General features: G+C 51.8%; 1 protein-coding gene across 1 annotated transcript in view; it reads left to right on the top strand.

Moving 5' to 3' along the window:
• scfd2 (sec1 family domain containing 2) overlaps positions 1-13791 on the top strand; it is a 50727-nt gene that overhangs the window by 21326 nt on the left and 15610 nt on the right. Inside the window, exon 5 of the mRNA XM_040184401.2 lies at positions 6090-6396. Coding sequence (XP_040040335.2) covers positions 6090-6396 — 307 coding nt within the window. The remainder of the gene's footprint in view (positions 1-6089; positions 6397-13791) is intronic.

Raw genomic sequence — 13791 nt, 5'->3', positions numbered from 1 at the left:
ACAGAGGGGCGCTGTGTGTGCTGAACCCTACGGTCTCTCACAGAAGAGTTTTCTTCACGGCTCCGGCCGCGACCAGAACACAATTCATGTTTGAGAAGCGTTTGAAAAAGGATCCTTGTGTCGCGTGTGATAAATAAGTAAAAAATGTACACAAATGCAAAAACAAAAAAAAGGAAATTTCAAAACCAACAAATATGAGAATGAAAGAAAACCAGTCGGCGACGTCTAACCGGTACAAGGTATATTTATATATATATTTACTCATGTTTAGTATTATCGAAACATTCTCCTCTAAACTTTTATTTGTTCTCCTCCCGCGGCTTCTATTTCCTGACTCATGATCTTGTTGTTTTTGTGAAAAAAAGACGTTTCCAGTAAAAAGCGTGTGTGTGTGTGTGTGTGTGTGTGTGTGTGTGTGTGTGTGTGTGTGTGTGTGTGTGTGTGTGTGTGTGTGTGTGTGTGTGTGTGTGTGTGTGTGTGTGTGTGTGTGTGTGCGCGCGTTCGCGTTGACACCGAGGCCGCTAATGTAACTTGGTGGATGGAGAACTTGAGTGAGTCACGTCATCAGCGTGGTCGTGGGGGGCGGGTCATGTGACCCACGGTACATTCCGCCACATCTCCTTCCCATCGTGCCTGGCTGTAAGCTCCTCCCCCACACCTTTTTATGCTGGTCCCCCAGGTGTGTGTGTGCGGGTGGAGCAGCCGGCTGTGGGGGAGTCGCGCACACGGCGGGACGTTAAGACGTAGACGCTATTTAGTCCAACTCGTAAACACGCACGTAAACACACCTGAGGCTGAGAGGCAGACGTGCACATTACCTTCATTACGCCGTCAGTGCAGTGACCTCTGTGACCTCTGTGTTAATGTGGGGCTCAGCTAGAGAAGCCCCGCCCCCCCCATGTGCAGCGCTCACACAGGCGTCCATGAGCCGCCTCCTCCTTAGAGAGGGAAAGCAAACCAGCTGTGTCTCCAGCTGTGTCTCTGCGATGGATCACATCAGTGACACAGCCGCAGAAAAGAGTCCCTCAACCGGCCCTCAACCGGCCCTCACCTCTAAATGTCACTCAGAGACGCCGTCCAACTAGGAAGAGACTCACAAAATGACTACAAAGAGACGCAAAAAGACCAAAACGAGACATAAAAAGACACGACAAGACGCAAAAGGACAACAAGGACATGCAGAGAATATACAGAAACAAAAAGACCCCAAAGTGACCACCACCACCATAAAGAGACACACAACCGCTGCAAAGAGATGATAAAGAAACCACAAACAAAAACAATACCTCAGAGGCGCACAATGAGCACCAACACACACAATATTATAAGCAAAAGAACTGCAGAGTAAATAGTTCAGAGTCACAAGAGACACAAAAATACTACAAACAAACCCAAGACATCCACAAGAAGACCAAAAAACACCACAAAAAGACATAACAACCGCAAAGAGACACAACACGTCCTCGCTGGGAGCAACAGCGTAGTCGCTGCAGTGCAACACTGCCCCCTGATGCCTAAAAACCCCGGTGGGGGGTGAGAGGAGGAGGGGGGGGGGTGAATCAAGGCGTCTCAATACCCAGAAACTTGATCTGCATCTCTGGCAAACATTCCTGTATAAACTTAAAAAACATTTCTCATGAATCGAGTCACACGTTGGGCCATCGGCCTCTTTCTGAGCCAGACCCTTATTTTGAAATCAACCCCCTCCTCCGTGTGAGACTGAAACTGGAATCAGATGTGCTGCTTCAAGTCTCTCCCACTTCATGTTTTACACAAGTCTCTGCTGCTCTGATCGCCTGCAGCAAGAAATGAAACTCATTTGTTTGTCTTCGTATCCATCAGATAAACTCCTGTTTTTATTTTATTTACCTCTATTTACCTCAGGATGTTTTCTCTCCCTGCCGGAGGCTCCAGCGTCAATTAGCACTGGATGTAACGCACTGTCCTTGGCCGTGCGTGTGCGTGTGTGTCTCTTGGCGTGTGCGTGTGCGTGTGTGTGTGTGTGTGTGTGTGTGAGGGTCAATGCGGCCTCGAGGTCTGCGGCTGCACAGCGACTCTCACCTGGTGAATTACGCCGTAATCTGTTGCAGCTGACGAGGCAAAAAATAAAATAAAGCCTCGTTAATTTCCGTATTATGTTTTCAAAACTAAAACCCTCGGGTACAAACTCGTATCTTCTTCCTGCAGGTCTGCAGCGCGCACACACACACACACACACACACACACACGCATGTGTAGTCTGTGGCTTGGGGGAGATTAAAGGTGGAGAAGTTCTGATGGAGGAGCTAAAGGATGGAGGCGCTGCTGAATGTGAACACATTTGTTTGACGTCTGAAGGGTTGTGCGTGTGTGTGTGTGTGTGTTGTTGTTGTTTACACACTGCTAGAAGGTCGCTGCTCGCCGTCTGGAGTCAAAGTTTTGACTTCCAGTCTTCCAGATTTACGGAGTTTTCTTGCAGCTCTGCGTGTCGTTGATCCTGAAGGCGAATCGGATGTGATTCCACGTCTCTTGGATGAAGCTCTTCCTCAGGAGGCCACATCTTCTTTTCATCTTCTCTCTTCTAGTTGCTATGGTAATGATGAGACCATGTAAGATGACTCCTGTTCGGGTGTCTTTGGTTGACCTGTAGGCAACTCCCACAAGTACCCCCCCCCCCCCCCCCCCCCCTCCTCCTCTCTGCCCAAAGAAGGCTCATTGTGGAGGCACGGAGCAAGCCGGGCGAGGCCTGCTTCTGGTTAGCGCGCTGAAACACTCACCTTCCTCCAGGGGTTCCCATCTGGACCTGGTTTCCTGTCGGGGCAGAGAGGGGGGGAGGGGCGGAGCTTGGCCCCGGACTCAGCGATTGGGCGAGATCGAGCCTCTTACGGGGACCCCGTGATGGTTGGAGTTGCCGAACAGCAACCTGTCAATCACATGGCGGAGCGATTCAAACCAGAGCTCGATGCTGGAGGGGGGGAGGAGGGGGGGAGGGGGGGGGGGGGGGCGATGGCCGGCGATGGTTTTGTGAAGCGGAAAAAAAGGACTTCAAGGAATCAGCAGACTTTCTGATTCTATTCCCAGAAGCAGTAAATGCTGTGTTTTGTATTTTTAGCCCTGGCACAAACTCTCCAGCGATTTAAAACCCTTATTTGAGTAATCGCAAACCTCAAAATCGGGCACAGCCATTGTTGTTCTGCAAGTGTGTGTGTGATGGTGGCAATGGAGCGTGGGGGCGGGACCTGCCCATCGGGTAATGTGTCATAATAACTTCGGCTTCCTGTTATTACTGCAGTAATTCTGTAGTTTCTGCAGCGAGGACCTTGAACGCCACACGGCGTCTTTGTGAGGATCTGAGGTTACATAACGTCCTGTGAAAGATTTCTCTGCGTCCAGTAAAAAGAAAACATTCTTTGTCTGGAGACTAAACGCCTCATTTGCATATTTAAACGTAATATTTTCAGAAATCTTGTGAGTAAAGAATCAACCGGGAAAGTTCAGGCTGCAACGAGGAGACGGAAGATCACCGTGTAGAAAAGACTAAAATAATACTTTTAGAAAAGTAGTACATTGTTTTATGTTTCTCGTTTATGTCCTTAGAAAAAGATGCTCACTACAGAAATAACAAAGTGTGTTTTTCGTATGTTTGGGTGTAAATAACAGCTGACGACGTGTTTCTAGAGAACGCAGGTGAGTGAATGTTGAGTCTTACAGACTTTAAACACTTGCTGGTTCACCATTACGTGGATCTGTAGCTGTGTGAGAACATGCGGATCTCGTCACCTCCCCAACGTCTCCCACCACAAAGCCTCAGATTTATCCTCCTCCATCCAGCCAAAGGAAACACAGCAGAATGGTTGGTATTTTTCTTCAGTATTTCCTCATTTTTCTTTGGGACGCATCGGCGCTTCCCCGGCCGCCTGCCGGCCTCAACAGAAACGTCTTTTTCTGACATCGAGCAAACTGAGATCTCACTGGGCGGAAGTGAAGCGATCAAGTTGTACAAGTGCGGGTTTGAAAAGGAGAAAGCGCCGATCCGTTGGTCTATGAGTCGTTCCTCCTCCAGCGAAGGTCCCTAAACGTTTGGCAGTGAGTGAAACTTGGAAGAGCGCCTTTTGTTTTCCCGATGCTTTGAGCCAGAGGTCGGCTGAGGGATGTCGATCCGTTCACGATGTTTTAGAAACGTTCCTCGCTGGTTTAAGAATTCTCTTAAGAAAAGCTACTTTGATGCGTCTTTTGTTACCTGCGTTAACATGTTAACTACAGAGAAGAGAAGAACCCGACCAGGACACTCAGTCACTGTGAGGCGCCGCCGCGTCGTACCTCGCCTTCAGCTTAGAGGGGGAGTCGTGGGGTCATGTGACCTGGTGGAGGTCCTCACATGAAGTCATGTGACGTGGTGGAGTTCCTCACATGAAGTCATGTGACCTGGTGGAGTTCCTCACATGAAGTCGTCTGACCTGGTGGAGTTCCTCACATGAAGTCGTCTGACCTGGTGGAGTTCCTCACATGAAGTCATGTGACGTGGTGGAGTTCCTCACATGAAGTCGTCTGACCTGGTGGAGTTCCTCACATGAAGTCATGTGACGTGGTGGAGTTCCTCACATGAAGTCATGTGACCTGGTGGAGTTCCTCACATGAAGTCATGTGACGTGGTGGAGTTCCTCACATGAAGTCATGTGACGTGGTGGAGGTCCTCACATGAAGTCATGTGACGTGGTGGAGGTCCTCACATGAAGTCATGTGACCTGGTGGAGTTCCTCACATGAAGTCATGTGACCTGGTGGAGTTCCTCACATGAAGTCATGTGACCTGGTGGAGTTCCTCACATGAAGTCATGTGACGTGGTGGAGTTCCTCACATGAAGTCATGTGACCTGGTGGAGTTCCTCACATGAAGTCATGTGACGTGGTGGAGTTCCTCACATGAAGTCATGTGACCTGGTGGAGTTCCTCACAGAATAACAGACTAAATAGTCGTCCTCTCTACTCCATCACTTCGTTTAAGTGCAGTAAGTAAACTTTCTTTGACGTCCCATCACACCAAAAAGCTGTCCTGAAGGACAACAGACGTCCCTTTGGAAGCCGGCGACCGGCTCATTGTGTTACTTCTTTGGCTCGGCGAGGATCCCCAGGTGGGACGCCGGATCCCCAGGTGGGACGCCGCGAGGCCCGAAGCCGCTCGCTCCCACACGTGTTTGTCTTGTGGAGAGAAACTCATCGTTAAAGTGAAATATTTATCCGGGGAGGATTTGTAGCTCCGACACAAACACGCTTTCCTCCGTCAACGATCCCTCCGTCCCATCACGAGTCACGCCGCCTTTTCTCCAGTTCGTTCCTTCCCCCCCCGCTTCGTTTCTCCCCGTCTCCCACAACCGGCCTGCGTTCCCCCTTTCGCCCTATTCTTTTTCTTTCATGACATTTTTGGGAGCGATTCGCTCCCCACCCTTGTTTTTAGAGCCTCATGACCTCGATTCAGATCCCAGCATCAGCTCAAAGCTCCCAAACATCGGTCCAAGTGTGTGTGCGTGTGCGTGTGTGTGTGTGCGTGCGTGCGTGCGTGTGCGTGCGTAATCTAACAAAAGAACGAAACCAAACTCGGCGTGTCGTCGCTCAGAGCTGTAAAGTTAGCGAATGGAACGATGAGCTCATGAAACACGTTTTTAGTCGCGGGCTTCGCGACTGTGGACCAATGAAAAGGGTGAATGGTGTAAATAATGACGATGAAACACACAGCTGATTAATCAGACAACACCTGCAAACCGACGCCTACGTGTAAAATCCACCTTTCACTGAGACGCGTGAATTGATGAATGAAAATGGCAGAAATACAGGATGGCGTTTAGGGTTTGGATCTTTGCAGGAAGTCTTTGTTATTCATTCATTTCTGTTTGCACACGTGGAACCTCGTTACCTGCTGACACTCACACACAGTTGTGGCATTAAACACCAGCAGCGTTGTTTTATTACTAGAATATTTGAGTTAAATCAGAAGTGCGACTAAATAAACAGTTTTTTATTAAATGAAATGAATCCCACAAACTGAGATAAATGATAAATGTTTGCTGTGTGTGTCTGTGCCCCCCCCTTTCCCCCCCCTCCCCTCCCCCGAAGGCTCTCGGAGACACCACCTTCCTCGGCGTGCTGAGGCAGCTGCTGCCCTTGATGAAGCCGCGTGGCGGCGAGGACGCCTCGGGGTCGAGGTCCCGGGAGGACGGATGCGGGCCGGATGAGTTGATCCTCCTGCTGGTCTACCTGTACTCCCTGGCCGACGAGGCGCAGCCCCCCCACGGAGGAGGAGGAGGAGGAGGAGGAGGGGAGGAGGAGCAGCTGGAGATGCTGGAGAGGGAGCTGATCGGAGCGCTCACGCTGGTCGTCACTCGGGAGGCGGAGCTTAGCCCTCTGCTCCAGAAACTCACCGGTGAGAGCCAGATGTTTGTTTCCTCCGTTGGCCCGCGGCGCGTTTTCACACCCCGTCCCGCGCACACACACACGCCTACACACTCCTCCCCTCCGCGAGTGTGGGAACGTGTGCGCTCGCGGGGTTCCTGTTCGCTGGGACCGGCGGTGAGACGGCGCCGCGCAGCAGATGTTTCCGGGGTCCAAACCGTCAGTGGGTTTGAAGACTGTTGGTCAGAGGATGTTTACGAGCCTCCAGGTTGTCTGTTTGGCCGTCGCCATCTTGGATTTTTGCAACCAGTGGACAGCGAGTGACGACAGGACGACGTCTCTGCTAGAGACCTGTCAATCAGTGTGTAGCCCCGCCTCTATGGTCTGTTTGACTCTGAATGGACCATCAGTCACTAAATGAACATCAAAAAAGACTTGAAACTACAGACTGAGAACATAAACTCTAAACTGTTCAACATGTTTACTGAGGGATCCAGAGGAGTCGCCCCCTGCTGGTCAGGAGAGAGAAGTAGTCATTTTCTCATAGACTTCTATACAATCTGACTGAATATCGCGTCGCTAAAAACTTTAGAAACACCCGTGAAAAATCAGCACAAAGGTCGTGATGAAATCAGGATATGAGCTCGAAGTCTCAGCTGTGTGTGTGTGTGTGTGTGATTGTGCGTGTGTGTGTCTACTGGTTCCTCACTGGCTGGTAGCCGTGTGGTCGAGCAGATTGAGGGTCTTCAGAAGGAGGAACCGTGTACCTCCCCACCGCAGCCCGCTGTACCTCCCAGAGTTATAGCGCCTTTAACCTTGAGTCTGCAGGCGCGCACACACACACACACACACACAGGTCATATTTAGAGCTACTTTTAGTCTTGGACTTTTCCTGCAGCTCGGCACACACCCTGAAACAACACATCTGGGATGGTGAGTCTGAGTGAAGCAGCAATAAAGATTGTCGATCGCCCTCTTTTCTTTTCCCTCTCTCTCCTCTCGTCCTGTTTCTACTTGGATGAGTGCAGCTCGGGGGGGCGGGATGGGGGGGGTCCATGTTAAAAACCTGACTCTGTTATAAACACCTCTTTGGAAAAGGCCCTGTGGTAGTGTGCAGGTGTGCTTTAGTGTGCACGCGCCCGGTCGGTGGGACTCGGCTCTCTCCAGGTGTTTCAGCGCGTGCACGAGAGTCTGCGTGCACGTTTCTTTGTTGCTCCTTTACGATGGAGCGCTGAGCTGAAAAACACCGATCGTGGCGTTCTGACTAAAAGGCCTCAATGGGAACCAGACGCGGTCGCCATGGACACCATGTTGTTACAACCCGAACATCAAGGTTTTTGTCGTCTCTCATTCCTCATCACGCAGTCTGCCCGTCTCCGTCCTAAACCGCCTCCTTCTCGTTTCTAACCCTCCGACCCAAATGTCCCTCACCTCGGATCTCGGCCGCGTGCCGGCGAGCAGGCGCGTCCCCAGACGCCGCTGGACGCGATTTACCTGATTTTTTTTCAGCAAATAACTTTCAGACGTCCAGAAGAAGACGTGATTCCTCTCAGTCACACACATGGCGTTCGTTGTTCATCCTGCCGGTGGAGTGGGCACAGGGGGGGGGGGACCTCCACCACGCTGCTGTTTGGGTTGGCACGGCAACGCGGGCCAGTCAGGGGACATGAAAGGGATCACACACAGCTCTGGTCACCGACTTTCCCTCCCTCGCCTGCCTACTTCTCAGACTTTCTTTGTTTTCTTAAATTTCCTTTTTCCATTTCCCCCCCCATCCCTCCCCTACACCCCCCACCCCCCCTCCCCCACCCCCCCACCCCTAAGAGGCCCCGCAGCACCCGGCTGCAACCAGGGGGGGAAGCACAGCTTAAGTTTGTCTGATTAAATATGTTCCCCCGTTGGACTGTTTATGAAATTAGTCCCAATTATTTTTAATTAGTGGTTGTTCCCTCACTTGCTCCTCACGCACACACACACACACAAGCACACACACACAAGCACACGCGTGTGCATGTGCATGTGTGCAAGGTGAGGGCGCCGGTCGCTGGCGTTGTTCTCTCTACTTCACTTCATCAGATAAGCTGATGACACGCGGCTCAGCCTTTAATTAGCAGAGGCTGCTCAGCGGCCACACACACACACACACACACACACACACACACACACACACACCCTCCCCCCGCTCCACCCGCGGGTCGCCACGCTGCACCCCGGCTTCCTTCCATCTGCAGATTGAGGGACGGTGGGTGGAGGCACAACCTGCAGGAGAAGATGTAGTGTAGTTTTCTCCGGCACTGAAGGAATTACTGTGCAGTACTCTGTAGTTAGGAGTAGTACTGTGTAGTACTGTGCAGTACTCTGTAGTTGGGAGTAGTACTCTGTAGTACTCTGTAGTTAGGAGTAGTACTGTGTAGTACTCTGTAGTTAGGAGTAGTACTGTGTAGTACTGTGCAGTACTCTGTAGTTAGGAGTAGTACTGTGCAGTACTCTGTAGTTAGGAGTAGTACTGTGTAGTACTGTGCAGTACTCTGTAGTTAGGAGTAGTACTGTGTAGTACTGTGCAGTACTCTGTAGTTAGGAGTGGTACTGTGTAGTACTGGTCCCCAGGTACCTTTTGGAGTGTCCTCTGTTACTTTTATGGAGCGCGTCAGCGCTCCCGGAGTTCCTCTGCGTCTTATTTATGACAGGAAATGCACATCATAAAGACTCGTAAGCTCGTACGTCTCCACTGGGAATCTGTCACCGATCCCACCGAGCCGCTCAGCAGAGTGAAGACACACACACACACACACACACACACACACACGCTCACACACGCACACGCACACACACACACACACACACACACACACACACACGAGGCTCCGAAGGGACTCAAACTTGAGACCGCGGCCCCCTTTGGCCTCTGCACACGCGGCGGTGCAGGCGGAGGTCAGCGCGCGACCTTTTGACGGAGGAGTGAAGCCAAGACGCTCGTCCTCTGCGGGGAATGTCCTCGTGTCCTCCGGCTTGAGCAATAACAACTTTTATTTAAAAATCATCAGATATTACATCAAGGTTCCGTATAGATATAAAATACTTGAAAAGGACCAAATGTCTGCGTCACAAATACGTCTTCATACGGAGAGAATGTGCAGGGCTTTTATTGTGAAAGGTAGGAACAGCAGGAGTTTCTGAGCCGCTTGGTCGACATGTTTCAGCTGGTGATTTTCCCGATATGTGAATTAGTAATTAAGCGTCAGTGAGCAATGCCGGCCCCCCGGCCCCCCGGCCATCGTCGTAGAAACTCGTTCTGATCCTTAAAGACGCGACTGAGCTCAAGGATTTTATCTGCTGCTACGGAACAACTTGTTTACAGTTGAGATTCCAGTCCTCAGATGTCCTGTCCTAACGTCCCCGCTTTCCTCCCCAAACCCTGTGAGGTGTTCCCTCCCTCCCAAACAAACAACAACAACATGGCTCTGCGTCCCGCATACAACCAACGCAGACGTGAAACATCCCGCTCCTCCACCCGAGCTCCTCCACCAGAGCTCCTTTGGGTGGAGGAGTCCTCCGCGGCCTCTGCACCAGATGGAAGCTCTCCTGGCGCTCCGAGCCGGCCGGGTCATTTCCTGTCAGGAGGCCTGGTGTTAATCAAGGCCCGAGCCAACGGGAACGCCCCCCCCCCCTCCCTCCCTTTACTCCCCCTGCCTCCCTCTTTTTTTACTGCCCCTCATCTAGCAGAGAAATACTTCTTTTTTTTTTTTCTCCCCTTCCCTCCTTTTTTTTAAAACTTTCTGCCCTTATTGTCTTCCGTCCTGTGCTCTTATTTTGGTGGGCTCCTCTCCTCGTCTTCAATCCCGAGGAGGAACTGGCCCGAGCTGTCAGTGTCCCCGAGGAGGACGGCAGATAGGGGGACGGAGGGGGACGGGGGGGGTGGAATGAGGAGAAAGGAGTCTGCAGTCTGGTCACACAGCGAGATAAAGTCCTTATCTCCTGCTGGTCGTCCAACTGAGAGCACCCAGACCCCCCCCCCCCCCACGCTGAGGGGGGGGTCATAAACTCATGTTTTCAGGAACGCTTTCTTTGTTCTTTTTCTTTCTTTGTGTTTTAGCAGAAGCTAATAATTTAGATTTAGCTAAAATAACTATCATAATTTTTATGATAATAAGGAGCTCTTCTACTGAACTGGAAGCACGTCGCATGCAGCACGTCGCATGCAGCACGTCGCATGCAGCACGTCGCATGCAGCACGTCGCATGCAGCACGTCGCATGCAGCACGTCGCATGAAGCACGTCGCATGAACGTCTCCGTTTGTTGTTTTGTGTACAAAGACGCGCTCCTCCTCCGCGGTGCCGTTTGGCCTCTGGTGTCGGTAGTTCGGCCTCCTCCTGAAGTCCTCCTGATAAACGCTGCAGGAGATAAACTCTGTAAATCCTCGTCGTCCTCCTGTCTGCTGTGAGTAAAGTGCACACGCTCGAGGGCCACTGGCTGCGCTCCGTCTGTGAGCTCAGCGCGATCACGTCCAGCTCTGTCTGTCTCTGAATGGAGATGTTGAGCATAGAGGCCCATTAATGGCCCATTGCTGCCCCCCCCCCCCGTAATGATGGAGGCCGCTGGGCCAGAGAAGCGTCTACTGGACATATAAACAGTTGAATATCCCTCAAAAAACAATAGGTGGTGCATCTTCGTCCACCATGTAATCCCCTTTGATGTGGCCCTCAACCCCCCCCCCCCTCCAGGATGTGATGTTGGTGTTGGATTCCCGCCTGTGTGATGGGGGGGGGCTCTGATTCCCGTTGGGTCGGTGGGCATCGCTCTTCTCTAAGGCAGATAAAGCGGAAGCAGAGCTCCGATTAGGAGGACATGACATCAGCAGGAGGAGCTTCCCGCGATAGGAGGCTTCCTCCAGCTGCCGCTCTGCACCCCGTCAGGACGGCGTTCCTCTGATCTGTGGCTTTCACTGCAGGCGCTGACGGGCGGAGCTGAAACGTAATGGCCCAATCTCGTTATTCTGGAGGATCTAATGGGAGCGACTGACGGGATCATGGCATGAATCCAAGTGAAGTCGATGCTGAAGAGTCCCGAACTCATTCTGTGTAGTGACCAGCAGGGGGCGACTCCTCTGCTCCCATAGACGTCTATGAGGAAATGACTCTACTTCTCTGTAGTGACCAGCAGGGGGCGACTCCTCTGCTCCCATAGACGTCTATGAGGAAATGACTCTACTTCTCTGTAGTGACCAGCAGGGGGCGACTCCTCTGCTCCCATAGACGTCTATGAGGAAATGACTCTACTTCTCTGTAGTGACCAGCAGGGGGCGACTTCTCTGCTCCCATAGACGTCTATGAGGAAATGACTCTACTTCTCTGTAGTGACCAGCAGGGGGCGACTTCTCTGCTCCCATAGACGTCTATGAGGAAATGACTCTACTTCTCTGTAGTGACCAGCAGGGGGCGACTCCTCTGCTCCCATAGACGTCTATGAGGAAATGACTCTACTTCTCTGTAGTGACCAGCAGGGGGCGACTCCTCTGCTCCCATAGACGTCTATGAGGAAATGACTCTACTTCTCTGTAGTGACCAGCAGGGGGCGACTCCTCTGCTCCCATAGACGTCTATGAGGAAATGACTCTACTTCTCTGTAGTGACCAGCAGGGGGCGACTTCTCTGCTCCCATAGACGTCTATGAGGAAATGACTCTACTTCTCTGTAGTGACCAGCAGGGGGCGACTCCTCTGCTCCCATAGACGTCTATGAGGAAATGACTCTACTTCTCTGTAGTGACCAGCAGGGGGCGACTCCTCTGCTCCCATAGACGTCTATGAGGAAATGACTCTACTTCTCTCTTGATTTATTCCCTCAGTAAACTTTGTAAACATGAGTTCATGGTCTCAGTCTCATGATGATGATGATAATCTCCACCAACAACTACAGAATACACACAAATATCTGTCATGTAGTAAAACGGGACCCCAAACTGCATCTCGTTGCACATTCCTGTTGTACCACAAATCCTCATTGCTGCAGTTTTCATCTGCTCCGACTTTACCATGAAACCTTCAGAAAGAGAAGAAAAGAGAAACATTCCAGATGAATCAATCAGTGTGTGTGTGTGTGTGTGTGTGTGTGTGTGTGTGTGTGTGTGTGTGTGTGTGTGTGTGTGTGTGTGTGTGTGTGTGTGTGCCTCAACATGTGGCTCCAATCTGTTTCTTGTGCGTCCCGCCCCTCCTCTTCTTCTTCTTCTTCACAGAGACTTGTGACCGATCGCTGGTGGAAAACAAGTCATTTCAAGCTGGATTTCACGTCCAATTCCTCCCTTTCCTTCCCTCCTTCCCTCCTTCTCTCCTTCCCTCCTTCCCTCTTCTTGAGTATCTCTGAAGGATCCTCCAGCATCGTTGTCGTAGCTCCGTCCAGGTGGAGGTGCGGCGTCTTTGTGGCGTAATGAGCAGTCTGGCAGGTCAGATATATTGCCTGAGTTTATTGCCCCCCCCCCTCGCCCCCTCCCCCCCCCTCCTTCCCCCTCGGTTGTTTATTTGGCTTCCAGGTATCGGATGAAACCTCGTCTCTCCGTCTCCTCCATCACATGTGCGTTTTGTGGAGTAATCGCTCCGCAGAGTCAACAAACGGTCGCACATGGACACAAACACACACTCGGTAATGATCTCTGCGTTCCCACAGACACACACACAGACACACACACTCCCATGTTCCCTCTGTCTGGTTTTGCCCCGCCTCTGGCCTCTGGCGCCTGGCGCTCGGGTTCGCAGGTCGAGCGACGGGAGGCGGCGCGTCTGCGGTCGACCGTCTGAAGCTGCTCTCGCTTCTTTCGTTGAGCGTCCTCAGCGGTTTTTAAACACAACGTGTGCGTCGTCATCGCGGCTCCCGTTTTTGTCGTCGTGTTGCCGCATTAAACGGGAGGTGAACTTCTGGACTAAGTGACGCCTTGTTACAGCTGAGACCTGTCAATCAGCGCGTAGCCCCGCCCTAAAGCATCCCCCGCTTCATGGCGTCGCCCCCTGATGGTCACCAGCGAGAATGCAGCCTTCGCCCTCCTGCTGGCTGGGGTCAACACAAATATTTGTCCCTGAGACCACCAGCGGGTGGAGGCAACACAACCACAACCGCCTGTCGTGTCACTTTCATGTCAAGCAACACGCAGACACACAACCCCCCCCATGCCCCCCCCACCCTGCTGCCGCTATCAGAGCATCTGAACATCGTCGGCGTTATTATCTGTCTCCACTGGGCCGACACACACACGGTGCGTGGAGAAGATCAAAGGTTAATCGGGTCTTTTCATCAGCTGCACCACCCTGTCCTCCATCTGTCCTCCTGTCTAATCACAGCCTCTGTCCTCATTGGTGGACAATGACTTTTTCTTATTTTCTCTGCTTTGCACTCGGTAAATACGCCGTCCTGTCCTCCGTCCTGTCCTCCTCCTGCC

The sequence above is a fragment of the Gasterosteus aculeatus genome, chromosome 8 (genome assembly GCF_964276395.1).
Source record: "Gasterosteus aculeatus chromosome 8, fGasAcu3.hap1.1, whole genome shotgun sequence".
NCBI lineage: Eukaryota > Metazoa > Chordata > Actinopteri > Perciformes > Gasterosteidae > Gasterosteus > Gasterosteus aculeatus.
Note: the sequence above shows the minus strand (reverse complement) of the source record. Positions and strands in the feature narration are given on the sequence as shown.